This window comes from Carassius auratus, unplaced genomic scaffold, assembly GCF_003368295.1.
Source record: "Carassius auratus strain Wakin unplaced genomic scaffold, ASM336829v1 scaf_tig00018063, whole genome shotgun sequence".
Classification (NCBI taxonomy): Eukaryota; Metazoa; Chordata; class Actinopteri; order Cypriniformes; family Cyprinidae; genus Carassius; species Carassius auratus.
The window spans coordinates 432,031-459,411 of NW_020524844.1; the positions used below are offsets into that span (position 1 = coordinate 432,031).

General features: G+C 34.8%; 1 protein-coding gene across 2 annotated transcripts; it reads right to left on the minus strand.

The window, feature by feature from the left end:
* Positions 1-602: 602 nt before the first annotated feature.
* sh3yl1 (SH3 and SYLF domain containing 1) lies at positions 603-26,126 on the minus strand. 2 transcript variants are annotated; one of them, XM_026248586.1, is made up of 10 exons: positions 25,811-26,126; positions 20,820-20,930; positions 19,428-19,541; positions 18,805-18,869; positions 15,151-15,263; positions 13,391-13,519; positions 13,116-13,266; positions 11,500-11,575; positions 11,305-11,367; positions 603-1,539 (listed from the first exon to the last, which is right to left on the minus strand). In XM_026248586.1, coding segments are annotated over exons 1-10 (1,017 nt in total). In that variant the 5' UTR covers positions 25,812-26,126; the 3' UTR covers positions 603-1,345. The 2 variants fall into 2 exon arrangements, with proteins under 2 accessions (XP_026104371.1, XP_026104370.1); XM_026248585.1 differs by having other exon boundaries at positions 13,110-13,266; positions 25,811-26,125.
* Between the last annotated feature and the right edge of the window lie 1,255 nt (positions 26,127-27,381).

Below are 27,381 nucleotides of genomic sequence, written 5' to 3' on the forward strand. Positions count from 1 at the left end.
GTTGTACTATGTAATGGGGGTTTAGCTATGTTAATAAGGAGTTTTACTTATGGATTATTATTATACTGGAATATCTAAAAAGATTTCATTTAATGCTGGAATCATTCAGTGCTGCTACTGCAAAAAAAAAAAAAAAAAAAAAAAAAATTATATATATATATATATATATATATATATATATATATATATATATATATATATATATATATATATATATATATATATATATATATATATATATAGGATTTCTTCAGTTCAAAAACACATATTTATGTTTTCTGCTTTTTTATTTTTGTTTTAGGTTTATTGACAAATTGAAGATCTAATCTTTTTGCTGTACTTCAAAGTACAATCTTTACCTTCACAAAATTTTGGGGATATTATAACTTGCTTATTTAAAGAGATTTTTTAACAGCAGTGCAGAAACTAGTTTGTATGACAACTTGTGGGCAAGGAATGTTGCAACTCATTAACTACCATTCATTATATTACATTCAGATTGAGCAAGTGTCAATGTGATCTATTTTAACTCATTACTCATTTATATTACAATAAGAAAAATCAAGTCTTAAACCAGCAATACAGACAAATTATGTTAAAAATGTAGGAAATAATCTTTATTTGAACTGATATACAGTAAATTTCATTTAAAACCAGTGGGAAAACAATCATTCTTTTGTGCAAACGGCAATAAATGAAAGCAATGAAAGCAACCATTCAAAAACTTCTTTAAAAACTTCTTTTTTTCCCCCACGAGCAACAGTACAAGACATATGTAAGGATAAATAAAAGTTAATAGTTCAGAAAACTATAAATAAGGCTTGTTTTGAACAATGTAGATTATTAATTTGTATTAACATTTGTTCGCATCAGCTGTGCAGTGTTATTATGAGATAATAATAAAAATGGCACACCAACCAGCCGTGTGCCACTGTGTTTTTACAGATGGCAAATCATTGTGCTATCATATTTCACACATGGAGTAACTTCATTTCATATACCACAGTGTCTTTGTGTACACATAAAAAAGCATAATTGCATTCAAGTTTGGTTCTAAACCATAGCATAACTAAAAATGGACTAATAACTAATAAAATGGGAACCCTTAAGCAGTCAACCCACATACCAATAACTGAACGGCCAAAGCGAAATGAAGAATATATTTAACCAATGCTGGTCACGTTGAAAACACACCCCTTGTCATCCCTTAATACAGCTTTTAAGAGGAATACTGACCCCAAGTGCTCCTAAATATAAACACCTTTATCATAAACGTCATTTCAAACTGTGCAAAAGAACAGGAGCCTTCAATGCCAGACATCATTTGTCACCGTTTTAAGCACTTTCAGCTATAAGACACAAAATTAGCTGGGAAGATCCCAACCTGCCCTCTTAGTTCTCCTTCCCACCAGTCATACTGCGAGTCGGTTTTGGTGATAACAGTGATACGATCTCCTGCAACAAAGCTCAGATCTCCAGGCTGCTGACCGGTGAACGGATGCACAGCTGTGACCACTAAAGTGCCACCTGACGCTTGATCTAGAACACATTAGAGAGGAGAGATCGTTTGGTTGGAAACACTTTAGTTATTGGAGCATTTTTGAAAGTGTAATTCTAACTACAAATCAAGAAAATGTAAAGCTTAGTAACATACAGAATGATGCCCAAACTGTAATTTTTTTTCAAGACCGAAAAAAAATTAGTAAAACGTTTATAAATGTATATAAAATATATAAATACATGCATAAAAATACTAATTAAAAATAGACTTTTAAAAAAGTGATTTGTTATTGAAGCATTTAATTCTAGGTCATTTAAAGCATAATAATATACAGAATGATTCCCAAATGGTAATTTCACACAATATTATTATTACTAATAAACTGAAACTGAAACTATAAGAACATATATAAAAATTAGAGGTGGGCATAGATTAATTTTTTTAATCTAGAATCTAGATCTAGATTCTAGATTAATCTCACTGTGATCTTGATCTGAGATTAATCTAGATTAAAATTGCTCATTCGAATTCTGCCGAAGGCATTCAGAATATGTGTTACCCAAATCAAATTGACAAACAATAAGTCTTTGAGAAGGGGTTTATCAAGCTAGATGGTGCATTAGAAATGAACATCTCCTGTTTCCAAAATGCATCACAAACTGCTTGAAAAAGCTGTAAACTAATTTCACATTGCACAAGTGGGGACCCGGTGAAGGTTGTACCAGTGGTCCCCTGTTTGAAATTGTCTAATTTGTATGTTCGTTTATTTTTATTTGTTTGTGCTATTTACACAATGTTTAAGGTTTTTTCAAGTTTGTAGGTGTCAAGGTACAGAAACTAAATAATTAAATGTAAAAAAGCACTGGATAGTCTTCAATGTAAAAAATAAAATATATACAATCAAAGCTACATTTATTCAGACACCTTCAACATTTCTCACATTATTACAGTTTTGCTATATATATATAAAATATATCTGGTGTCTGAACAATTTTTGGTTTGACTGTTAAAACTACAAAGTTGTCAAGAGCAGTGAGTGATTTTCATTTCTGCAATCCCATCCTGCAATCCCACCCTCCACACCTCCTGCTCTTCAAATCTGTGAAGATGATGTGCGCCAGGTCTTCAAGAAGAACAAAAGAAGAAAAGCACCAGGCCCAGATGGTGTTACACCAGCTTGTCTGAAAATCTGTGCTGACCAGCTGGCCCCCATCTTTTCACAGATCTTCAACAGATCCCTGGAGTTGTGTGAAGTGCCTTCCTGCTTCAAACGCTCCACCATCATCCCCATCCCAAAGAAACCCAAGATAACAGAACTTAACGACTACAGACCTGTGGCTCTAACGTGTGTCGTCATGAAGTCGTTTGAAAAACTGGTTCTGGCTTATCTGAAGGACATCACTGGACCCTTACTGGACCCCCTCCAGTTTGCTTACCGAGCAAACAGGTCCGTGGATGATGCAATCAACATGGGATTGCACTTCATCCTGCAACATCTGGACAAAACAGGGACTTATGTGAGGATCCTATTTGTGGACTTTAGTTCGGCATTCAACACCATCATCCCAACAGCCCTCCAGACCAAACTGACCCAGCTCTCTGTTCCTAGCTCTATCTGTCAGTGGATCACCAGCTTTCTGACAGATAGGCAACAGTTAGTGAGACTGGGGAAATACACATCAAACAGCTGCTCCACCAACACTGGTGCCCCTCAGGGATCTGTTCTCTCCCCTCTGCTCTTCTCCCTGTATACCAACGACTGCACCTCTAAAGACCCCTCTGTCAAGCTCCTAAAGTTTGCAGACGACACTACAGTCATCGGCCTCATCCAGGACGGTGATGAGTCTGCTTACAGACAAGAGGTTGAGCAGCTGGCTGTCTGGTGCAGTCTTAACAACCTGGAGCTGAACACGCTCAAAACAGTGGAGATGATCGTGGACTTTAGGAGAAACCCACCTGCACTTTCCCCACTCACCATCATGAACAGCACTGTGACTGCAGTGGAGTCATTCAGATTCCTGGGAACCGCCATCTCTCAGGACCTGAAGTGGGACAATCACATTGACTCCATTGTTAAAAAGGCCCAGCAAAGGTTGTATTTCCTTCGCCAGCTGAGGAAGTTTAACCTGCCACAGGAGCTGCTAAAACAGTTCTACTCAGCCGACATTGAGTCTGTCCTCTGTACTTCAATAACTGTCTGGTTTGGTTCAGCAACAAAATCAGACATCAGAAGACTACAGAAAACTGTTCGGACTGCTGAAAGGATTATTGGTGCTCCCCTGCCCACCCTACAAGAACTGTATACATCCAGAGTGAGGAAAAGGGCTCAGAAAATCACTCTGGATCCCTCACATCCAAGTCACCCCATCTTTGAACTTTTGCCATCTGGCCGGCGCCTCAGAGCCGCAAACAACAGAACAGCAAGGCACAAGAACAGTTTCTTCCCCCAGGCAATCTACCTCATGAACAGTTAAATGTTCCCTACTTATGCTTATAAACGTGCAATATCCTTATATTTATTTGTTAACCCTCCATCCTAGAACATTCCTGCATCTCACTCAATCCTATTCCATTATCATTTATTGCACAATTGTTTATACACTTATTTATTTGCCAATTTGTACATCTATTTTTTTTTTTTTTTTTTCTGTGTGTTGTTGTCTCTGTGTACTGGAAGCTTATGTCACTAACACAAATTCCTTGTATGCGTAAGCATACTTGGCAATAAAAGCTCTTTCTGATTCTGATTCTGATTTTCATTTTCTTGATTAACATTACAGCAGCCAGTAGCTCAATTAGGCGTGGTCCCTTTAAGAGAAGATGAATGCATCCAATATAATACACATCCCATTTTTCCTCAGCTGTTTACTTTCACTTAAGAAATAACTGACTGTTTTTTCGAGCATAATTTCCAAGGTGGACATTTTGACATATTTCGTATGTATTTGTCGGCACTAGAGCAAAAATAAGCAAATTCGATGATCGATCAAAACACTTGAAAACGCTTATTTTTAGCGTCTCGAGACGCCTTTCTATGCGTGAGCCCTGAACACCAGAACACCGCGAGTACTGAATCGGGCTCTTTCACATCTTGTTGTTTGTTTCAAACTGCGATTGGTATTTGTTCGTTCCGGTGCAGGAGGGACTTTGAGGAGAACTTCACAGAAGAGAGCTCGGTTCAGTGTTGCTGTCCGTTAGGCTGGCCTCAACCCGTCGGTTATATAAAATATCAAGGTCAAAGTCATCATAGCTTGCTTAGTATAGACCCAGCTCCCAACCTAACTTTGAGAATAGATTAACGCCGATATTTTTTTTATCGCCCGATAAGAGTCTCGCGTTAACGCAAGCACGTTAACGGCGATAACGGCCCACCACTAATAAAAATATATAAAAAACGTTTTATTTCAGCTAGTTGCCAAGGCAACATTTCTCATTTTAATTTAATTAACTTGTACTTAAACAACTAAAATTTAAACTGAAAACATTAATAAAAACTATACAGCATATATAAAATTAAACAATGATAATAATACTAAAAACTATAAAAAATACAAAAACTTTAAAATTAAAATGAATCAAAATAATAATAAAAACTATAAAGTATCTCAGGGACATTAAAACAACACTGACAGCACATTATTAAAGATAATAAAATATTTAGTAAAACATTCATTGATGTATTAAATTAAATTAAATTAAATTAAATAATACTTTTTTTAAAATCGGTATTAACATGTAGTGTGCATTTGCTTTGGAACTTCTTTACTTTTGAAATTTATTTGATTTATTTACAATTGATCCTGAATGGTATTTCCGCACTGCTTTGGAACAATATGTAATATGAATAGAGCTATTGTATGATGCATTTCTTGTGCTTTTCCTTATTTGCACGATAGTTTGATAAATAATTACGGGTAAAAGTTTAAATGTTGCACATACATAGAGTGACATTAACACTGAATAAAAATGAATTATATTAAAATTAAAAATGAATTATAAACTTGCCTATGATGGTATATAAAACTGTAATAACAAAATCTCAACACTAGAGAGCAGTATGTACTCTTAAAATAGATAAGCCCAACTTTGGCTCAGTTAATTGACGCTCTCTCTCTCAAACCTACAGTACATTGAGCTCAGGTTAACAAACAGCAAATTTGAATCTTCAATTACTGAAATTCTTGACTATGTGTTTTAACACATCAAGCAGTAATAAATACACTTTGTTAGTGGAATTGAAAGATTTACACTAAGAGTTTGTTTCCCCTTTCCTTTAGAGGTCTTAAAAAAAAAGAAAAGGAAAAAAAAGACCTGTCCTACAAATAGACTAGTCCAGAGTTTGGAAGCAACTATGTACGTTCTTATCTTGAAATAGCTTAAAATTCATTCTGATGTACACTCAGGTAAGATGAATGATTTTTGTTTCTTTCCCATGCAGCCATGTGTGCGAAACAAAACCAGCCATCAAAACTAAGGGATTTGTCCCTGCAGTGTTTGTTTCATTCTCAAAGCAAGAGGGAAAGTCCAAAATGGATTTATAGAAGTAATAAATTATGACGTGCCAGGAAATCCCCAAAATGGACAAAGGCATCCAATCTATGACTGCAGCTGAGCATAAAAAGCACAAATGATTTGACTGAAGAAACATGAAGAAAATAAACACATGATTTGCGACATTATATGGTTTATGTGTTTTTTTCATAAAGTCATCTCCAGGTAATAAACAAATAATGTATATTGAATAATTTGGTGCTAATTGACATAATTTATTACGGTAACCTATAGAAAATATAACATATTTCTGCCTTAATCTGTGATAAAGGAAAAAAGTTGTTGTAGTATAAACCAATCATAAAATTGTCATTAGGAAAATACAAGAAAAAACAACAGTTGTCCAACAGTGTACTTGATTTCTTACGAAAAAAAAGAAAAAAAAATTGACATTTCTGTCCCCATCACTTCTGAAATTCCCATGCTCCCCCTATGCCTTTGCTGGAAGTACTGTATGTAAATTTGGTGGGCTGCTACGAATTTACCTGGATTGCAAAAACACACAAAACTACAAATGTAAAATGTAATTACCTAATCGTTCTGTTACGTATATCGGACTTTTCCAATAATTCATCTGAATAAACCTCATCCCTTATTTACAATCGACTGCAAGCTTGCATTCAGATCCAACAACCGATGGACAAAAAGTCCCCAGACAACATTTTTCTTGTCTATAATCAGTTTCACGCAGATATATGACACAACTCTATATTTTAAAACAGATTTTGAATCCCAGCTTTCCGATGTGGTTTCAGTCTTTCATTCATGTATCAATATAAGCAGAGCGACATTCAACAGGCACCAAGCTTCACCGAATGATACGATTAAATTTGCTGGCAAAATGGCTGGCAAGGGGTTTTCATCAGTGAAGACATACAAGAGAGGAGCATGGAATCAGACAGAAGTGGAATGTGGTTTCACACTGTTGGCACCTGCTCTGAAATCTCCTGACTCCAAATAAACCTCAGGCCTAGCCAAAAGCTTCTGTCAAGTCGTTTTTCATACTAAATGCTTTTGACTTGTATCCTAAAATAACTGCATCCATTCAACATAATGTTCATTCCCGCTACCACAAGTGCAAGACATGACAAGCCGCACGCAAGACAGCAATACAATCCAGAGAGTTTCTTCAGATCTGGAAGGGCTGTGTATTTTGGCAGAGTGGTGACATCTGAGCTATGCGGTTTTCTACTTGCACACGCAATACCTGAAAAAGTGACAGCTCATGACAGGAAGGAGAGCCTGCTATTTCTCCTCTCCGCTGCTATAAATCTCAGATTGGAGGGTTAGCTAAGCCCTATCAGGTATACAGTGACCAAATCCAATTAATGTAACCATGGATAAATCACTGGCACCTGGTTATGGTGGAATACCAAAGACCTGATTAACAATAGACAACCTGGATTCACTTTTCATTCCGGAGGAAAATCGGGATCAGAGAAACCTGTACAATAGCTGCTCAACGTGCCATTACACTTAACAAATCCAAACCTCAAAAAAAAGTTTCCCTTTAGAGACAAAAAGTCTTTAGAAATCAGGGTGGCTCTCTAACCACATTTTCCTAAGGCCAGGGATCCATCTAAATATTATTTACAGTTATAATGATCTTCAGGGGAAGGAGTGTTAATGAAACAGTGAGGAGTGAGAGTTTTCCAGGTCACATTTTTCACAAATGATATCATGATAATTGGGGAGAGAGAAATGTCTGCCAGTAAAACAACAAGCACTGTGAACACACATCCAAGGAGATTGTTTTGCAGCTTGTAACAATACAGATAAGTATCTCCTTGACTCATCATCGAAAGACTGTAGTCAGCTTTATCATATTATGATGTCTTTCATCTTTCAAGTCATGAAGTCTTTCAAGTAACACAAAACAAGTCATTTACTCCAAACCATTTCATTAAAGTGTTTTTCCCCAATGTTAAAATCCAATTCTATCCAAAAAAAAATAATAATAATAATTATTTTTTTCCTAACCTGTATCTTCTGTGAAATGAATGTCAACACTGGATATAAGTGACCAGAAATTATAAAATTATATAAGGGAGAGTAAATGATAACAGAAATCTCATTGTAGCTGTATTATCCTTTTACTATGCATGCACAATTTAAAAGTTAGATATTTGTATGTAATTCACTTAGTGTAAACACTTTATCTTTCTTCATCATTTCAACCAGCCGGACAACAGCAACACTGTATAAACACTTTGGGCCCTATAAAACACCCGACGCAATGCGATGCAAGGCACAGCGCAAGTGTGTTTGCTAGTTTCAGTTCGGCGCCGTTCACATTTTCCCGTCCAGCACGAAGTCGTTTAGTTAGCAAATGCATTTGCACTCATTTGTGCGTGTGTTCAGGCGCATTGCTGACGCATTGCTATTTTAAGGAGCTGAAAATAGACTACGCCATAGACCAACTCAAACCTGGTTTTAAGTCTGGCGCAATGTTTTTTCTTTGTCATTTAAAGAGCGTACACGCTTCTTATTAAACACAGGGACGCACCGCGGCACACAAACAGGGCAAATATTACAAATTAAAGGATTGCAATGCATAAGATCTCTTTGTAGGCTAATTAAATATATGTTGAAAAGCATGTAAAGTAGTTGGTTAACAATATCTAGTCCCTGTATAGCTCACCAGGCTCTTTTACACATCCAGCTCTGGCCAAAAGATTGCTGTTGGCCGATGGTTTGGTTTCTTATGCAGTTGACAGTTGAAACTCGACACATAATATTTAGGTTGCCAGGCAATGTTTGATTTAGAATGACTGTTATCAACTAGTAGAATATTAACATGTAATTTGACAAAATCCGGTAATTAAGCATCAGAGAGGGGAATTGGAAACCTATTCCCACCTGAAGGAGACACGAACAATGAAACCTTGTCTACAGCAGTCTATAACTGTCTGAATCATGCTGAGGCATGCGCACATTTCAATCAATTAACTTCATTTACACACATGAATCAACAGAGTTAAAAAATAACGAATAAATGCACCATAATAGCATCTAAATTAATTAAAGCGTAAACATGGGAAATGAAGGATATCAGCTAATCATTCTAATAACGCAAGCTTCAGTCTGCCGTTTTGAGTGCGAGAAGTGCAGATGATATTAAAATGCACATATCAATTTAGTTTTCAATCTAATTTGAGCTACTGTATTTTCAATGAGTCGACTTGCGTGCACTTTGACAAGGAATTACTGTTTGAATTAATGTGCAAGTGAATAAAGTATCACTCATTTAAGTAATTGAAAACATTTTTTGTGGCACAGTTGGCATCCATGCATTCAAGAATTTATATTAATTATAATTTGGGCTGTCAGTCTTTTTCCAAATCCTCATTCGTATGACAGAGTTCGCAAGTCAGGGACAACAGAAACTAAAACAACCTCTTAACATGGTCTTCTAAAAGGGAGATGCAATGTTCTGTAGGCAAACCTGTTATATTCTTATGGGGCTTCTTTCTGACCACGAATGACGCAAGAAGACCACTGACACAATCATAAACACATACAAGTATATTCAAACAGTTTTCCCTCAAGCTTGCTATGGCCACGATGGACTGGAACAATTGTATACTGAAGTTATAGCCCTCAGTTATTAATCTGAATATTCCGCGTCACAACCAAAACATTGTAAATAAAACACAATAAAAGGCTACGTACCACAAAAAAACTGCAATAAACTTTTCTATCGAGCTATTCTTTTCAACACGACCAGCATAGCTCAATACCTGAAACAAATGACTTTTTCCTGTTGAAAAGACTGGAATACATACTTTTAAAAGGCTTCATACACTAGAAAGACTAGCCATCATCTATTAAAGCTGCGGTAGGGAACTTTTGACGCTTTAGCGGTTAATAAACAGAACTGCTTGCGTCTTGCGGAAGAACATCGTAGCCGGAACTACTTCTCTCTGTTTATGTCTATGAAGAATCACAAAGGTACTGGGTTACTCCGCCGCGGTATCCCCGAAGCAATCTAAAATAGTCCGAATATAAACACTTATTATAGGTGCTCCCTAGTGATTCAGGACAAGCTAAAAACACGGTTTGGAAAATGGATTCATGGTGTACTCGCTGCTTATATACATTTTTCTACATTTTGAACACAAACAAAGTTACGGACCGCAGCTAGATTGGTTGTTTTTTACCGGGAGCGCATGACTATCTGCAAATGGCAATAGGACCACTGGGAGGAGCCAGATGGAGCTTGATTTTTTTCACAGATTATCTGTCTCATATTCTACTGTCAGGACATAATGACAGGTTTTAATAAATATGTAAAAAATATTTTTTTTTACAAAAGTTCCCTACAGCACCTTTAAAGACAATAAAATGAAACTGTAACTGACAATAAAATGGACTTGTGGAGATCCAAGAAAAACGCCTCTCCAAGTTTTTTCTATTTAAAAGAAAGGGAGGCTGCTAAATATTTTTATTCTTGGGTGTGTATGTGACAAACTCCACCAGTCCAGAATCAATTCACAAACACACACAGAGCAAGTGGCCTTTAAAAGCTCTCCCCGCATGGATGATTATGACATTTCGCTGTGGGAAAGAATGTGTTTGCTGCATAGCAGACTTGTGACATGGCAAAGAGAATCAAGGCTCTTTCAGAGTGCAGGAAGATGGGAAAACGGCCAATCTTTTACTTTAACTTTAAACGTGGGCCTTTAGGAACCTAGTGAAAATAAATGAGACTGTTAGTGGAGTTGAACTGACGATAGCACAAATCATCCTATGAAGGCTGAGCAGAATAATGAAAGGATCCCACACAGCACTGGGTGTTTCTTCTTGTGCATGTCTGCTATTCAATTAGCCGTTGCTAATCTAGCTGTTTTAATCCACTTTATAATTTATCAGTGTCAAGTGAAATGCATGACCACATTGTCATTTTAGGAATAAACCCTTTTGTTTGGATATTCGGCTTGATAATATGCTTGAACACGCAGGGTGGGATACAAAACATACAGTAAATTCCTCCTCTGTTAGTTTATTACCATAGTCGCAGGTGTGAAGTGTCTTTTTCAACAATAAAGCATAATTCCGTTAAAGGAGGGAAAAACATACTTAAAGACTTCTCATGGTCTCATTAGCTGTGTGGGAGGCTTGTGTTAACAGAAATACACAAAACATTTCGTTCTTGACAGAAACCTTTGAATGATATTTTCTTAAGGACTTGCATATGCCTAAAATAATAATAATAATATTAAAAATAAAAATAAATAAATAAAAGTACTCACCTGAGCTTTCGGTATCCCAGTTGTTTAAGCTTGGATACAGAACTGGCTTCACAGCTGGAGAAGCTGTGAAAATATGACTTTTTATCAACACAAACATCTTTAGCAACTTTCCTCCAATATAACAACAACACACGTTCAGTCAGTCATTTCTGCTCTAAAAGATGAATGGTGTGAGCATTGAAGGGGTCACGTTACCCTGTGCCTTGGGTGTGTAAAAAGAGGAGGCAGCTCTCTGCGAGGGAGGCCTTGGTCTAACTGGAGCTGAACTCGTCTGTGAAAACAAAGACACGCCGAAATACATCAACAGGCTTGTCTCTCACCCAGAGAACTTTATAAACAGATACCACCACTGATGCCTTAAAAAAATCATAATTACATTAGTTTAAGTCAAGAAAGAACAATTAAACCTCTTTTTTGTAAATATAAATCAGTATGTTAACTCTGTTTGCACCTTAAATATTAACTGAATTGAAGTATAAGCTAAACATGCAGAACATTTCATATTGTACCCTACACATGCAGAACTATGAGATCTCAAAACATTATATGCACCGTAACTATTCATTTTGCTTCATTTGGATTTATAATCTTGAGAACACAAAGAATTTTATACTTGCTATAAAATATTTATATTTATATTTAATATTTATATTTTATCTATGATGAGATATTTTGATTTCATGAGACCACAGTGGAAAGCCTATATTACTGTCATCTAGTGTTTTATAGTAGTTTGATTTATAGCAGCCATCAAATGAAAATTACAATCAACTTCTAATGTGCTGAATAGTTTTGTCAACAGATTATAGCTCTCATGCTTTCTTTATGTGTACTTTCTTAATTTCTTCATTCCAAACAACCTTATACTTGTGAAGAAAGTTTGTACTTTTAACGTTTGCCACTATAAGAACTCCTGTTTCCACTATCTCAGACTCAAATGAACAAAATAAGTCAAACAATTTGCAAATCTGACTGAGAAAAAGACTTAAGTGGAAAATAGTGTGAATTAAAATCCTATCAAGTACAATGAGGCTATAGTAACTTTGTTGTAGTAACTTTATCTAATCTTGAAAAGATGAGTGACTTAAATTAATGTGATATTTCAGCATGCAACTTATTTTCGGAGGAAACGAGTAACTGAATTGGAGAGGAATACTTATTTTTGTGCTAATTTGTTGATGTGAATGAGTGGTGTACAGAAAATGTCAGAATATTTCCATTCTATTTGGAAATGTTTTCATTAAATCCTTCATTGCTTTACACCATGAGCTTGAAAAAAATAATTATAAAACATAACAATGTCAAAATTTCTTCTAAATTTGATAAAATGTTTGGAATTCACTCTAGACACAGTTCATGTAAATGACAAGATTAAATAAGAAACCATATTCATGGTTTGAGTGCCTTTCATATCTTTTTAACACATTTAAAAATATTTAGTAAAAGGGAAGTATTTGGTTAAATGCCACTCTATAACTATTTTTGTATGTATTCATTGTAAATGTACCCATTGAAGTTAAACTGTAAGTTATAATGTAAATATATTATACATTATTTTATAGTTATACATTTCATTGATGTCTTGCAGTTTTTTTCAAAAAAGTAGCAAAACTGTTTTTAAACCACTGTAATGTTAACTATGATTAATAAATACTGTAACAGATGTATTGCTCATTGTTCATTATTGTTAGTTAATGAATTTACTAACTTTAATGGCAAATTTTTATATAGTGCTACAAAATTATGAGTAGCATAGCTTGTAGCTCAGTAAGCTTTGGTTTCAAAGATGTCAGTAGTACACATACAGTGACCTTGCTTGAGCCTTGCATGTATTTGTTCTGCCAGTCACTAGTGTATTTCTCTGTGTAGTCCTGCAAAATGGTGTACAAATCATATGCTTCAGGCGGGGGTTCCACATCTCCATTGAGAATAGCAGAAGCACGAATGTCTTGGCCATAAAACCTAATCAAAAGTAAAGCCCACATTAGATACTGAAATTGTAACAATGAAAACAGCATGTGAGGTAACATCAGTGCCCGAGGGCTTTAATGCAACATTTAAACTCTTTAACCTGTAACATGCTTACTTTCGGTTGGCTTCTTTGCGTTCGATGAGGTAGGAACCAACAAGGGACACTCCAGCATAAAGACCACGAGATTTGCAGTACGAGTAGACAGCCGCTGTACTGCGAAACGCCACATCTGCCTCCAAATTCCTGCCAGAGATTCTTAGTCACACTTGTATATATGCAAGGAATAAACAATACACAAAGCTCATAGTGAAATCGATTATGTTTTGTTTTGATTATGAATTTTTCAGTGCAATAACAACGGGTATTCGTTGGGAATCCTCATTTAAAGGAATACATTCAATATTTTTTGTATAATAGTTTCAATTATTTAAAAAAAAAAAAAAAAAAGGCTCCAAGGCTGCATTTATTCAAAATCTGTGAAGGTCAAGCCAAAGGAAAGGCCAAATTAGCTTAAATTTCAATAAAATAATTTTACGAACCAAATAAATTATTTTCAGTTGTAAAAAGTATTATTCCAAAGAAACAGTATTCCATACATTTATTTATTTCTAAAATAAACCACACGAACCCCTTTAAAATGTTTATAAGATGTCCAAGTTATTAAGTGGACAATGGAACTTTGTTCTAAAAAAGAACAAAACATTGATTTTGATGCAAATGTTGATTTTCTTAAAATAATGAGATGTGACATTTATATAAAATGTCCTATAGTAGGTGGTAAGAAGGTTCGGTTCCAAAAATAACTAATTTCAAAAGAGCAAACACACCCTGCAGTCATTGCTGCCAAAGCACACCCAAACCCGATCTAATCTAAGCCAACAAATCAAACATCCACATTAAGTGGGATCTTCAGTCCTAGCGTTCAAAGCTACTGTAGTGAAGCAGGCAACCATTCAGGACAACACTGCTTGCAGCTCTATTCCGGCAAGATCCATAAACAACAATTAAAGTGAGAATAAAAAAAAAAGAACTTTCCACACAAGCACAGCAGAATCCAGCAATAAAGAGTAAAATCACTGATTCACCTTAGAACAATGCAGCTGTCATTTAAACTAGCACTTTCAATGGCTCCTAATGTACAGTATGGACACCTGTCATTATCTATAATTCACGCAGTATTTTCCACACAGGCTCATGCTTGTCAAATTATGAATGACTGTGTTGTAGGTGAAAGCTTAGGCTTGCAGCTGACAACTATACATTTTTTGTATAAACATATCAGAGAAAATGGGTACCTTGTGAATGTGATAAAGTCGATGGCTTTTATATTCTGTTGATTTTATATATAGCTTTCAGCAAGACGAAAAGGTTTTCCTTCATTGCCATTCATAAATGCACCAAAACTATAGTTCAAAAACATTAGACAGCTCATTTATATCTTAAAGCCCTCCATTACCTACTGTATATTAACACTTTAAAAACTCTCTCCAAAGAAATGGGCTTCAACTGTCTGTTTCCAAATAAATGGAACATAATGAAGCTCAAGGACTGCACAATCCTTTTCTCATTCATGCCCACATAGCCATGGCAGCTCTTACAGTAATATCAATTGCTGAACATAAATCAAACCTTTCTATCTTAAGTCATAAACTTTGATTTTAACCAAAAGTCAGCCAATTGACACAGATGCATCCAGATTTTTTTTTAAAAAAAGAAAGAAAACACTTTAGTAATAAAACTGTCACTTCATATTACAACACAGTGGACATTTGCTCAAAGCTCCCAGGCTTCCAGAACTTTATTCTATGTTATTGCCTCTCTTCTGCCCCCTGGCAACAGAATTTGTTACAACACTGTTACATTATCTTGCTTACCTGCCAAGAGGCCCAACAGCCACAGTGCAGTTTCCTCCAAGAGTAAGATTCCCCCCTTTACTAAAAGCATCCACAGCTCTCCTCTGATTCAGGATGATGACAAAATCTGATGACTGGAGATGAAAAAAGTTAACATATGTCATGTTTTATGTGAAATTTAAATGACGGTTCACTGAAAAATGACTTTTTTTTTTACATTAGAATAAAAGTGAATACTAACCAGGGGCTGTCAATTCAAAGAAAGTCTAAGCTAGAAAGTTAAATTAAATTTTCAATTTAAAAAATGTATATTACACTTTTAAATTTAAAATACATTTTTAATTTTAAAGAAATATGATTGCATTTAATTCATTAATTATTTCATTAAAAAAAAAATATATATATTATTGTTATTAGAAGTTGGGCATCACTTATGTTCCTTCACCTAAATATAAATGAAATTATTATAATAATTTAATTTAATTAGGGTTTTATACTTACAGGATTTGCTTAAATTTTGCCTAAAATGTGTGTGTGTGTGTGTGTGTGTGTGTGTGTGTGTGTGTGTATTATATTATATGCCAGTTGTCAGACTTGAACTGCTTATTCAAGTATTAAAACTGAAACCACCCTTTTCATAATTTCTCACTATTTACAAAATCAGATCAGGTTTTTTTTGTTTACATTTTTCATTTTTTTTGTTAGTTAGTTATTAGTCAAGTCTGTCCTTCATGCACAATATAGCTATACATAACTCTGATAAGCACCCTGCCAACTATTGTCCATCTGTCACCATCAATACATTAAAAAGTAGCACTATATTTAGCAACAGTTTTTATGATTTTTAAATGCTGGTTGGTGTCGAAAGATTTGGACCGGTTTCAGGCATGCTCTGGTTTTAATGCCTGAAGATAAAATCTATATTTCCTGTACTCCCTTGCTACTTATCAGGTGTGTTGCTACTTACTGAGAGACAGACACCGCAGAGCTAACCACTGTGCCTGAAGGCTACTCCAGAAATTAATCAAGACTGTCAAGATGCACAGGCGCTCAGTACACAAATGACTCATATGAGCTGCAACCCAAGGTCAAGAAAAAAAATGTTCAACTTCTGCCTGATGTTGACAAATGACCTCGCTGGACACAAGCGAATTGATTTCCTGTGCCAGAGATAGGAGGATCAACTTTATGCACTGGAAAATGATGAAGCCAGCACTTGAGATACAAACAGCTCCAGACAAAAGGCTGACTTCTGATTTAGGAAAAAGGTCATGATGAACAATTTATTATTGTCATGCTTTTGCAAAACACCATGTAAGATAAACATGGGCAAATATTTCAATGTCTTGATGTTCTTATCTATGCATGAACTTTTTTTTTGCATGACATTGAGAAAGTAATTTATAAATTATACCCTGATGAAGCACATGCCTTATGTGTACATGTTTTACAATCTGAGGGTGTAAAAAATTAAATAAAAATACAAATAAAACAAATATTCAAAATACAGAGAAAATCGCCTTTGAAGTTGTATAAATGAATTCTTAGCATTGCATATTACAAATCAAAAATATAGTTTTGATATATTTACAGTAGGAAATTTACAAAAGATCTTCATGGAACATGATCTTTACTTAAGATCTTAAGATTTTTGACAAAAGAAAAATCAACAATTTTGACCCATACAATGTTTTTTTTTTGGCTATTGCTAAAAATATACCCCAGCGACTTAAGACTGGTTTTGTGGTCCAGGGTCACATATATGTCTGCATACAGTAAGTAATCCATAGGCATATAGCATAGTGTGGTCCAGAATGTTAATCTGATACATGGATAAGCCTGTTGCATAACTGTTCTTGAACACTTGACTCAGCACAAGATATTTGAGACTGGAATATGAAAAAAAAATCTACATTTACCTTACCTAGGGTTAAGCCTATAAAACTTGTAAACACTTACATTTTAGATGTCATAAGATGATCATTCATTATCTTTCGATAATCAAAAAAAAAAAAAAACTATCAAAGAAATACCAAAAAAAAAAAGCAAAGAGGAATTGACAAAAAGACCTCATACACTGAACAAAATTATAAACGCAATACTTGTTTTGGCCCCCATTTGTCATGAGCTGAACTCAAAAGATCTTAATCTATCTATGTACACAAAAGGCCTATTTCTCTCAAATATTGTTCACAAATCTGTCTAAATCTGTGTTCGTGAGCACTTCTCTTTTCCCGAGATAATCCATCCACCTCACAGGTGTGGCATATCAAGATGCTGATTAGACAGCATGATTATTGCACACATGTCCCTTAGGCTGGCCACAATAAAAGGCCACTCTGAAATGTGCAGCTTTACTGTATGGGGTGGGGGGGGGGTCTAAAAACCAGTCAGTATCTGGTGTGACCACCATTTGCCTCACGCAGTGCAACACATCTCTTTCACATAGAGTTGATCAGGTTGTTGATTGTGGCCTGTGGAATGTTGGTCCACTCCTCTTCAATGGCTGTGCGAAGTTTCTGAATAAGGGTGGGCGATATGACCAAAATCTTATATCACGATAACGATATGTATCTTGATATAGATATTTTTTCTTTTAATAAGGTTTTTTTAATCAAATTAAGATATGATACCATAGATTTTTCATAATCCTTGTCACTAATGTCAATATCAAACTAATACAAGAAAATAATAATAATAAAAAAAAACTCAAGCTCACTGGAAATACATAAATAGTCAGTGATAAAATAAGAACAAGAAACTAATTATAAGCAATAGGACAAAAACTACAATAAATAAGAAATATATTGTGCAAATGAATTATTCTTAACTGTGTAAGTTATATACTTACACAGTGTATAAGGTCATCTTTATTTGACCCTCTAACTTTAACACACACTATTCTAATTCTATTCTTAAAAAAAATCTAACTACCTTTCTAATCTTTTTGTATTCTATTCTATTTTCTTTTCATTTATTATGCAATTGTATATGTATGTGTGTGTGTGTGTATGTGTAAAGACCTCTAACTAGCTTGCTCTATTCTTTTATTTTTTTTATTCTATCTGTTTTCTTTTTATTTATTATATTAGTTAAAATCCCATGCTACGTGTATTGTGTTAACCTAACTGAGACTTGTTATAGCACTTATATATCATTGCTCTTTTTGTTGTTTTTGATTGCTTCCACTTTCTTCATCTGTAAGTCGCTTTGGATAAAAGCATCTGCTAAATGAATAAATGTAATGTAAATGTAATATACATCTATCCATATATCCATATATACAGATATATGGATAGATGTATATAACTTACACAGTGAAGAATAATTATAGTGAATTATAAGAATTTTAGAGTGGCCTTTTATTGTGGCCAGCCTAAGGCACACCTGTGCAATAATCATGCTGTCTAATCAGCATCTTGATATGCCACACCTGTGAGATGGATGGATTATCTCGGCAAAGAACAAGTGCTCACTAACACAGATTTAGACAGATTTGGGAACAATATTTGAGAGAAACAGGCCTTTTGTGTACGTTGAAAAAGACTTAGATCTTTGAGTTCAGCTCATGACAAATGGAGGCAAAAACAAGTTTTGCGTTAACAATTTTGTTCAGTGTAATTAACCCAATATATACCTGGTATACCATAATTTACATTATGACATATGACTTACCTCAAGGCCAATTTCAAATCCTCCACCAAGTCCAGCAATGCCAATGGCTGAAGGAGCAGACCATCCTTCAGCAAAGGAAAAATAGATCACGTCACACTATACATAAAATCTTTAGTTTGGGATATCGTACTATGGAATTTGTTTAGATTTTTAAGTACTACAGAAAATCCTGTTACCAACCGGCTAATGGCAAACCTTGAATCCCATATCATCCCATTTAAAAATAATGATTAAACTACTAAAAAAGCTAAGGGCCTCAAAAACTTATTTTTATTAGCTCTGTTTAATGTCCGAATTCAATGTGTAAAAAAAAGAAACAATAACATATATGGTCAATTAAGCTCTAAATGACCTTAAGTAGTGTTTAGTTTATTTAGTTTTGAATGTTGCTTAGGCAGCTGCCAGAAATCAATTACTCCAATCCCATGAAACCTCCCTCATTACTCAAATTGGTCTATTTTGCTGTAATAGTTTTGGTTTAGACAGGAAGACAAATGAGGAATGAACTTTTAAACATATATAGAATATAAATCACAAACTCTCCTGATCTCACCAAACAAATATACATATATTCTACACTGAGGATAAATCTGTCAAAAAGGACATCAATAAATCACACGTACTTCCATCAGAGAGTCTTGCGATCACGATCCCACTGCCGCCCCTCGCAGTGATCATGAAACCCGCTTTGAAGACTGACAGGATGGCCAGTCCTTCAGCCTTGGCAATGACATGAGCTGGTGTCAGTGGTGGAAAAGAGAGAGATAAATGAATATGACATTCTACCACTGGACTTGTGCATGCACAACTATTCTGCACCTAAATACAAGGGCTGAAATATGAACAAAAGATAATAAATCATTCTGCAATTGCAAGATGAAACAGGTAGGCAGGGTTGATTGGTTCATTGTGTTTTTGCACAGGTTGCACAGATATGGTGAAGTCACTGAGTGAGTTGCATTCATAACACTTTCTGAAGACATGCATGAACAGATACTTGGCAATGGACTTACTGTACAGAAAGACTGCTAGTCATGCACACAGATGACATCAGTCAACAGAAATGCTAACTTTCAGCCGTTACTATAATAAACCTTACATGTCTGGCATGGGTGCAATTACTGCACCAGGATTAGTCTACGCTCCTAAAGCATGAGAAACTGTGGCCCCAGCAAGTATATTGACACACAAATAAAAATGTCAATGCATAGAGATATCAGTGTATCAAAGTGGCATTTATTTTTTGGCACAACACTCTTTCATAAAAAATATTTTAAATTATAAAGCAAAAGACACATATTAAAAATAAAGAGCATGCCCATAGTTAATGTGATGAACTACATGGATGGATACTTTGGGGGAACTGACTTGGTTAAGTTTTTGTAAAAATGGCTGTGGTCTAGAATCATTTGTGTGCAGATGCCTCTTGGTTTGATATATTCTTATTAAATGCATTGACATTTCTAAGTGTTACTTACTGTAAGGGTCCAAATACTTTTGGGTCCAATTTTTTGTGTTAATAAGAAAAAATATACATATATATTATTCCTACCATACTGAGTAGACAATTAATACATAACAATTAATACATCAACTACAAACAATCAATTAAAAAAAAAAATCCTCAAATGAAATGATCTTGTAAGGCATTCAATTAATTCTGCTGCTGTTTGAATTGTTCTGATGACAGACAAAATGATTGAATTTTCATAATGGGTAAGAAGCAGCAATTAATCAAATTAATTTGTTGTTTATTTAATAATTAAATGTAAAAAATTAACACATTAAAGTTCCCTAAAATGAAAATTTTGTATTCGTCATAAATTATTTAAATCAAAAGTGACTCTTTAATGAATCTCAGTGCTTTTATGGTTTTCCAAGAAGAAATAAAAGGTAAGAATATGGTACTTATCCCATTTTTTTCTGACGATTAGACAGATTCAAAAGAGGAATCATTTGAAATCAATTAACTGAATTTATTCTTATGTCTTTATGAGAGTGGAGACCACAGTTACCTGGAATAAGTTTGTCAGGGCCCATTCTGTTGGAGATTTCTGTGAACTCTCTGAGGATCTTGGCGGCCTTCTTGGCCTCAGACTTTAGGTTAGCAGGAATCGGGTTATTCACTGTAAAAGAAACATCAGAAGAAACATTCTTCATCAAATTCCAACAATCTGAAACATCAAATGACTATTAGACCAAATTTGTCTGATGATTTGCATCTTCCTGAATGCTTTAAATTCTACTATGCTAAAACAATTCTCTTGTGGTATCTAAGTTACTTTGAACCTGCAATACATTTCAAATGTCAAAATGATTTAAAGGCTATATTTAACCACTTGTTGTTCAAGTTGACAAACTAGATATGAAACCAACACAATGACCTGTCCTTCTGTTATAAAGGCCCTCCATTTTAATATGACAAACTGCAAGACTTTTTTTGATCTATGCCAAAAATATATATTTATATAAAAATGAAACACAAGCTTGAAACTTACAAGCATGATCATCTAAAAGGGGATGTAATTCAGGTCACTCTATGCATGGCATTTTTAAAGTATTTAGATCTGTATAAAAACTGAGTGTCTTGTCACTTCATTGATTTATACTACAAAAAAACATTCCTTTTAAATACCACCACACACCTTCATTTTGTGACACAGGTGCAGCACGTTCTGCAAACTAATTTTTCAAGGATGAATCACTGGATATTTTGGGATGATCAAGCACCCTTATGGTACAGATGAGAGCTGCTTTTGGCAGGTGCATACTTTCTGTGGTCTACTCAGGGAGGTGCTTGCAAAGTGTCACTTTCAACGCAGTCTTTCCAGTTAGAGAATTCTTTCAAAACTAGTCACATCAACAAAACTATTCTCCTATGACCTGCTTCAATAATTTTAATACAGTAACACCAGAACTGCCACTGATTAGGCCATTCTGTCCAGCTAACACTTTTCAAGACATTTTTAAAGTGACTTTGACTTTTGTCAACTCAATAACCAATCATAAGTAATGAGTATAGCTGCAAAGTAGGTAGAATGTAACCAGTTAACAAGAGCTGTTGCAACTTAGCATTCTTAAATTAAAATGTATGCATTTAGCAGACGCTTTTATCCAAAGCGACTTACAGTGCATTCAGGCTATCAATTTTTACCTATCATGTGTTCCCGGGGAATCGAACCCCCAATGCTCTACCAATTGAGCTACAGGAACACATTCTTGAAATAGTAAAAAATTTAATTATGAACAACTATAAATTAATCACTTAAGGTTACTTCAGAAATATTCAAAAACCTTTTCCGCTACACATACAGTACTACTTTTACATAAGGGTCACTAAACTTAAAAAATAATGGTTCTTTATTGGAATCTATGAATAGAAAATGAAGCATGGATGTTAAATGTTCCATTAAAAGTTTCTTTATACTGGAAAATGAAATATTGGAAATATTTTTCAAAATGTTCTTTAAACAAACAAACCTGAAAATTGTGTAATCGTGTAAATTGTTCTTTTAAGAACTGTTTGTTGTACCAAAAAATGGTTCTTCCATGGCTTCACTGCAAAACCCCATTTTGAACCGTAACTTAAAAAAGTTATGGTTCAAAAAGGGTCACAAATCCATAATTATGGCTCATTCATATCCCTATCATGAAGCTGCAGGATGAGTTACACGGCACAGTTTAATATATATGGTTACAGTATGTTCAAGTTCCTAACCCTAAGTCTTGAGCAAAAGTAATACAGATTCTTGCCTTCACATAAAAACTACCCCAAGATCAGGACATCACATGAAAAAGCAGATGACTAACAAAGAACTCATTCACAGTTGCTACAGATTATTTCCAAAGTAAAAAACAGGACCAAGGTCATGTTCTGTTTTTTAAAGCGCCTACAAACCATTATTTATTATAAGAAGCATAAACACTACTCTAGCTTCAAAAGAACTGCACATAATGGGACATGAGATTTTTTAAAAGAAATATTCAAAGTGAATTGGAGTACTGAACTTTGTAAGACCTGAAGCCCAGCCTAGAACTTGCATCAAACTTTCTCAATTTCCACAAAGTGCAGTTGGGTAATAATAATCTCTCATTCAAATGTACAATGTAGCAGTAAATGCCAGGCTGTGGCTGGTAACACCTCTATGACTCTCTTTCACTCCCGTGATTTCTAGTTTTAAACAGCTGTGCGGTGTGAATTCCTCTCCCATTTATCATATAGCTCTTGATGTAATGCGTTAGAACAATTACTCTCCCAAACTACCGTCAACGTACATAAAACTTTACATGCTTTCAAACTGGGAGATACCTAGAGACTTCTACGTAAGCAACTTATGTCAAAGAGCATTTCATCCATCAGCTATTCTGCCAAATCACCTCACGAAAGAATGTCTGTCTGAGTCATAAATCTAACCTGATCTCATGACGTGGTTTTAAAGTGGATTAGTATGCACTGAACAAGGTAATGGTGCTTTAAGGGATCAAGTGTCCAACAAACAAACCGAAACAAAACATAGACAATAAGCCATCTCAACCATAAACCAATAGTTTGTTTAATGATATCCTTTTAAGTATATGTAACGTCTAAAATGTATCTATATTATGTATTTTAAATGTTTTTACTAAAATCATTTTTTCCTCTACAAAAAGAAAATATGCAACAAGATGGAGATTATAGCTAGTTGAACTCATGAAGATACTTTTGGTGAAAAATGATGGCATATTAATGATATATTCAAGTCTATCAAAAGTCGTTTTTAGTCAACAGAACTTGCAACAGCCATCAGAGAGAGAGAGAGAAGAAAAAAAAAAAATATTTAAAATTTTCAAGGCATAAAAATGTATCTACAGTACAAGATTTAATGTAGTACTGCCCCAAAATGGGCAACTCAACTGAAAGGGCAAAAGAGTTTTATCAGCTGGACCGAAACCATGTCACACTGGGCTCAGGTTAGAAAATCATCCTTTTTGTCTTAGCCCTACAACTAACACAAATATATACAAAATACATTCAAAGCAGTTTTATTTTGAGGAAGTATAAACATGGTTTGTGTCCACCACTGCTTAAAGGGTTAGTTCACCCAAAAATCTAAATTAACCCATAAATTACTGACCTTGAAGTCATCCTGGGTTTATATGACTTTCTTCTTTCATACGAATCCAGTCAGAATTATTTTAAAAATGGTCTTTGATCATTCAAGTTGTTTGGTGCCACTCATCAGGAGTTGATCTGCATCGACTCATGAGAAGTTTAATAAAAAGCGCATCCATTAAAAACAAGTGTCTCCCACGCCTTCTGTAGTGAATCGATACATTTTTGTAAGAAAAATATCTATATTCAAAACATAAAACATAATAATCACTTTAATCTCCAACTGAAATTCATCTGAAAGAAGAAAGTAATATACACCTAGGATGACGTCAGGGTGAGTAATTTATGGCTTCATTTTCATTTTTTGGTGAATTAACCCTTTAAGAACAACTGAAGCACTATTTCCAACCCTAATGTCAGCTGGCACTTAATAATGTGAGCCTTGGATCTTTTTCTGATTCATGTCTAGTATGAGAGTCCACTAAAACAGATTGTACCATTATAAACTGAATTCAAACAGAGACAGTAACAAAGCAAGAACAGCACTTAAATTTGCGACCTGAGAACATCTGGATGGGGATATGCAGAGTTGAAGCAGCTCTCTCTTACTGATGAACAATTTTCTTAAGAGTTTAGAAGAACAATCCATACTGTCAACTTTGCAATGTGAAAGTTGTCTGAGTAATCGCCCCGCAGATCTGACAAGGACCGTAGCAAAAAAACTTTTTGGGGGGCAGGCTTATTACTGTCCCCAAGTAATAATGGAGGATATTGTTTTCTCCCTAGTTCCTCATGCCTGTAAAACCTGAGCTGTCATTCAATAGGGGGGTTGAACTAATAAATATTAAACATAACAATGAGAATACGATTTCTGTGATTACTACTGTACAAATAATTACTGCTTACGCAAATAATTAGTCAATATCTGATTAACATAGCAAAATAAAGCATGTAAAATGCAAATACCTGGTACAGTGCAATTATGTCTTAATTTGTAGTTGGAGGAGATAATGAACAATCACGGATGCAGCATCGATCCAGAAAGAGAGAGTGCAAACATCTTTTGTCACTGACATTTACAGTGGATGCTGCATTAACACTTCAGACAAACAACTTAATCAGCAAGGTTTGAGAATATTCATTCGGTGCTTTTTTTAAATAAATGATTGACATCAGTGTTTTTCTTATAAAAGGGGTCAAAACAGATACAAAGGTCAAGAGGAATGCAAATGGTATGGTTATAAAATGATATGTCAGTAAATAGATTCCAAAAATGGCAATAAGTATGATGGACACCTTGAACCGTTTCCAACAAAAGTACAACTTAACGTTTAGTGATAATTCGTTTATAATTATAGCTTTAAACACATTCAACAAATCGAAGGGACACTCCAAATCATAACAAGTTGTCCGTTTCAAGCTGGAGATAGTACATCTATTTTCCCCATAGGGGTTGAATTAATTGCTTTTGTCAATCAAGACCGCAGTCTGTATTATCACGTATGACAGCAGTGACGCGAAGTCAAGTGCACGTCAAGTAGCAGGTATTTACGTCATCTACTTTGACTTACCTAAATAAAATCGTCATAAAAACAAAGTTTATGTTTAGTGCAATAATTAAGAAAACACTCGTGTCAAGTGATTACGTCTGTATTCATAAATTATCCCAAAATATATATTACTAATAGAAAGATATACTGATTTTATGTTTTATTCTCAGTGTTCCTGTAAGGGTCAGTCAAGCCCCATATCATAGATTTACACTAACTGTGAATAAATACTCAAAAATATAAATAAAAAAGTTTTGATTATTTTTTCAGCACAGCACAGAGACAGAAATGAAGCGTATTGATCACACATGGGAGTTACCGATTCATCACAGGGAAACATCAAAAAACCTTCTCTAGTACTTACTTCTATCAAAAAACGATCTTTATACGCCAGGACCGGAGACTTCTCGAAGTTTAAAGTTGACTTTTATGCAGTCTCACCTGGTGCAGGTAAGAGAAGTTAAAAGCGACGGTGTTTCACTTCCGATACACCTGCCAAACCTGTTTACTATACTCTTAAAGGACCCGCAAGGAAATAGAACCAAATATAAAAGTATTTTTAGGTCGTTTGGTGAATAATACTTCCCAAGAAATACCGTCAACAAAGTAGCGTGTCACAGTTATAGGTCATTGTTTTTTTAAAAGCTATATCAAGAGAGATCAAAGTTGCTGTCAGCATTTTTGATTCAGGCAACAATGGGACACAGCAAAGAAAATGACGTTTGACAACGTTAGGACCCCTAGCGCGCTCTCGTGCACACAGAAGCACGTTCTGGACTGTCACAGGTAGCGCGCGTGGAACCAGACAGACACACGGTCGTGATGAATGCATTTATTTTTTTATTAATTTTTTGGCAATATTACGGTCTTTAAATAGACACTATGCTTATATAAGTTTGTATTATTAAGAGCGATAAATCTTTTTATAAAAATAAATAAATAAATAAAACATCCTCGCTTATTAAAACAGCTTAAAAGCGCAAAGTTATTTTTAAGCAAAGGTAAGAGTTTCCTCGAAAAACTTCATAAATTATGGACAGCATGTTTATGTGGCTTAGAAAAAAAATTTATATGTTTGTTTAAAACAATAATAATAATAATAATAATAAAATGAAAACTCCAGCAATGTTAATTTTGGTAATTTATCTTTGTTTTATAGAACCTGTTACAGATTATTGTCAGTGTGATTTTCATCCTTATAAGGAATCATCTACTGTGAGCACAATAAATACTTTCAAATTAGAAGCCATTCTTGCTGTTTGCATTCTTCAGAATATATTTCACTCAAAAGGTCCACGACATAATTTCTCTCTCTCTCTCTCTCTCTCTCTCTCTCTCTCTCTCCCTCTCTCTCTCTCTCTCTGGCTATATATATGAGAGACGCGCTTAGGACTGCATATGCTGACCAGCCTGAAATATAAGCTTTTTTTTTTTAACTATTTGATCATAAGAAACAATATATATGGGAGAGGTATATGCCAAATTTTGTATCCTGGTTTAAAACGTGTTATTTAAATCTCAATTTGGCAACCAGTTTTTGAGATTTCAGGATTCCCCCATTCAGGTAGATATAGTATGGACTTTGTTTTGAATGTCCGAAATAGTTGCCCAGAGGCATTGAAAATGTGGCAGTGTGAACAGACTTTCCTTGAAAGAGACTTTGCTTTAATATCAGTTACATTGCATTTAGGTTTTTTTTGTTGTTGTTGTTGTTGTTTATTTGTTTTGAAGTTATTATAAAATTGGTTCAATGAAAAAGCATGCAACAGACTGCATTTTCTTGCAATCTTGAGGTAACATCACTTAGCCATTCCTCTGGTGGGCTCTTTGCAGAACTAGGTTGTCATGTGCCTGACCATCTCAAATGATCAAGCAATCTTTATACAACAAACAGTTGAATTTTAAGACCCTTTGCCTGTTATTACTCACAAAGTT

Excerpts from the sequence above, each read along its gene's own strand:
- sh3yl1 (XM_026248585.1), bottom strand. Across the intron at positions 19,542-20,819 it reads CCCTGACAAACTTATTCCAG|CTCATGTCATTGCCAAGGCT; the intron begins GTAACTGTGGTC and ends CACTGACACCAG. Across the intron at positions 13,267-13,390 it reads CGCAAAGAAGCCAACCGAAA|GTTTTATGGCCAAGACATTC; the intron begins GTAAGCATGTTA and ends ACTTTTGATTAG.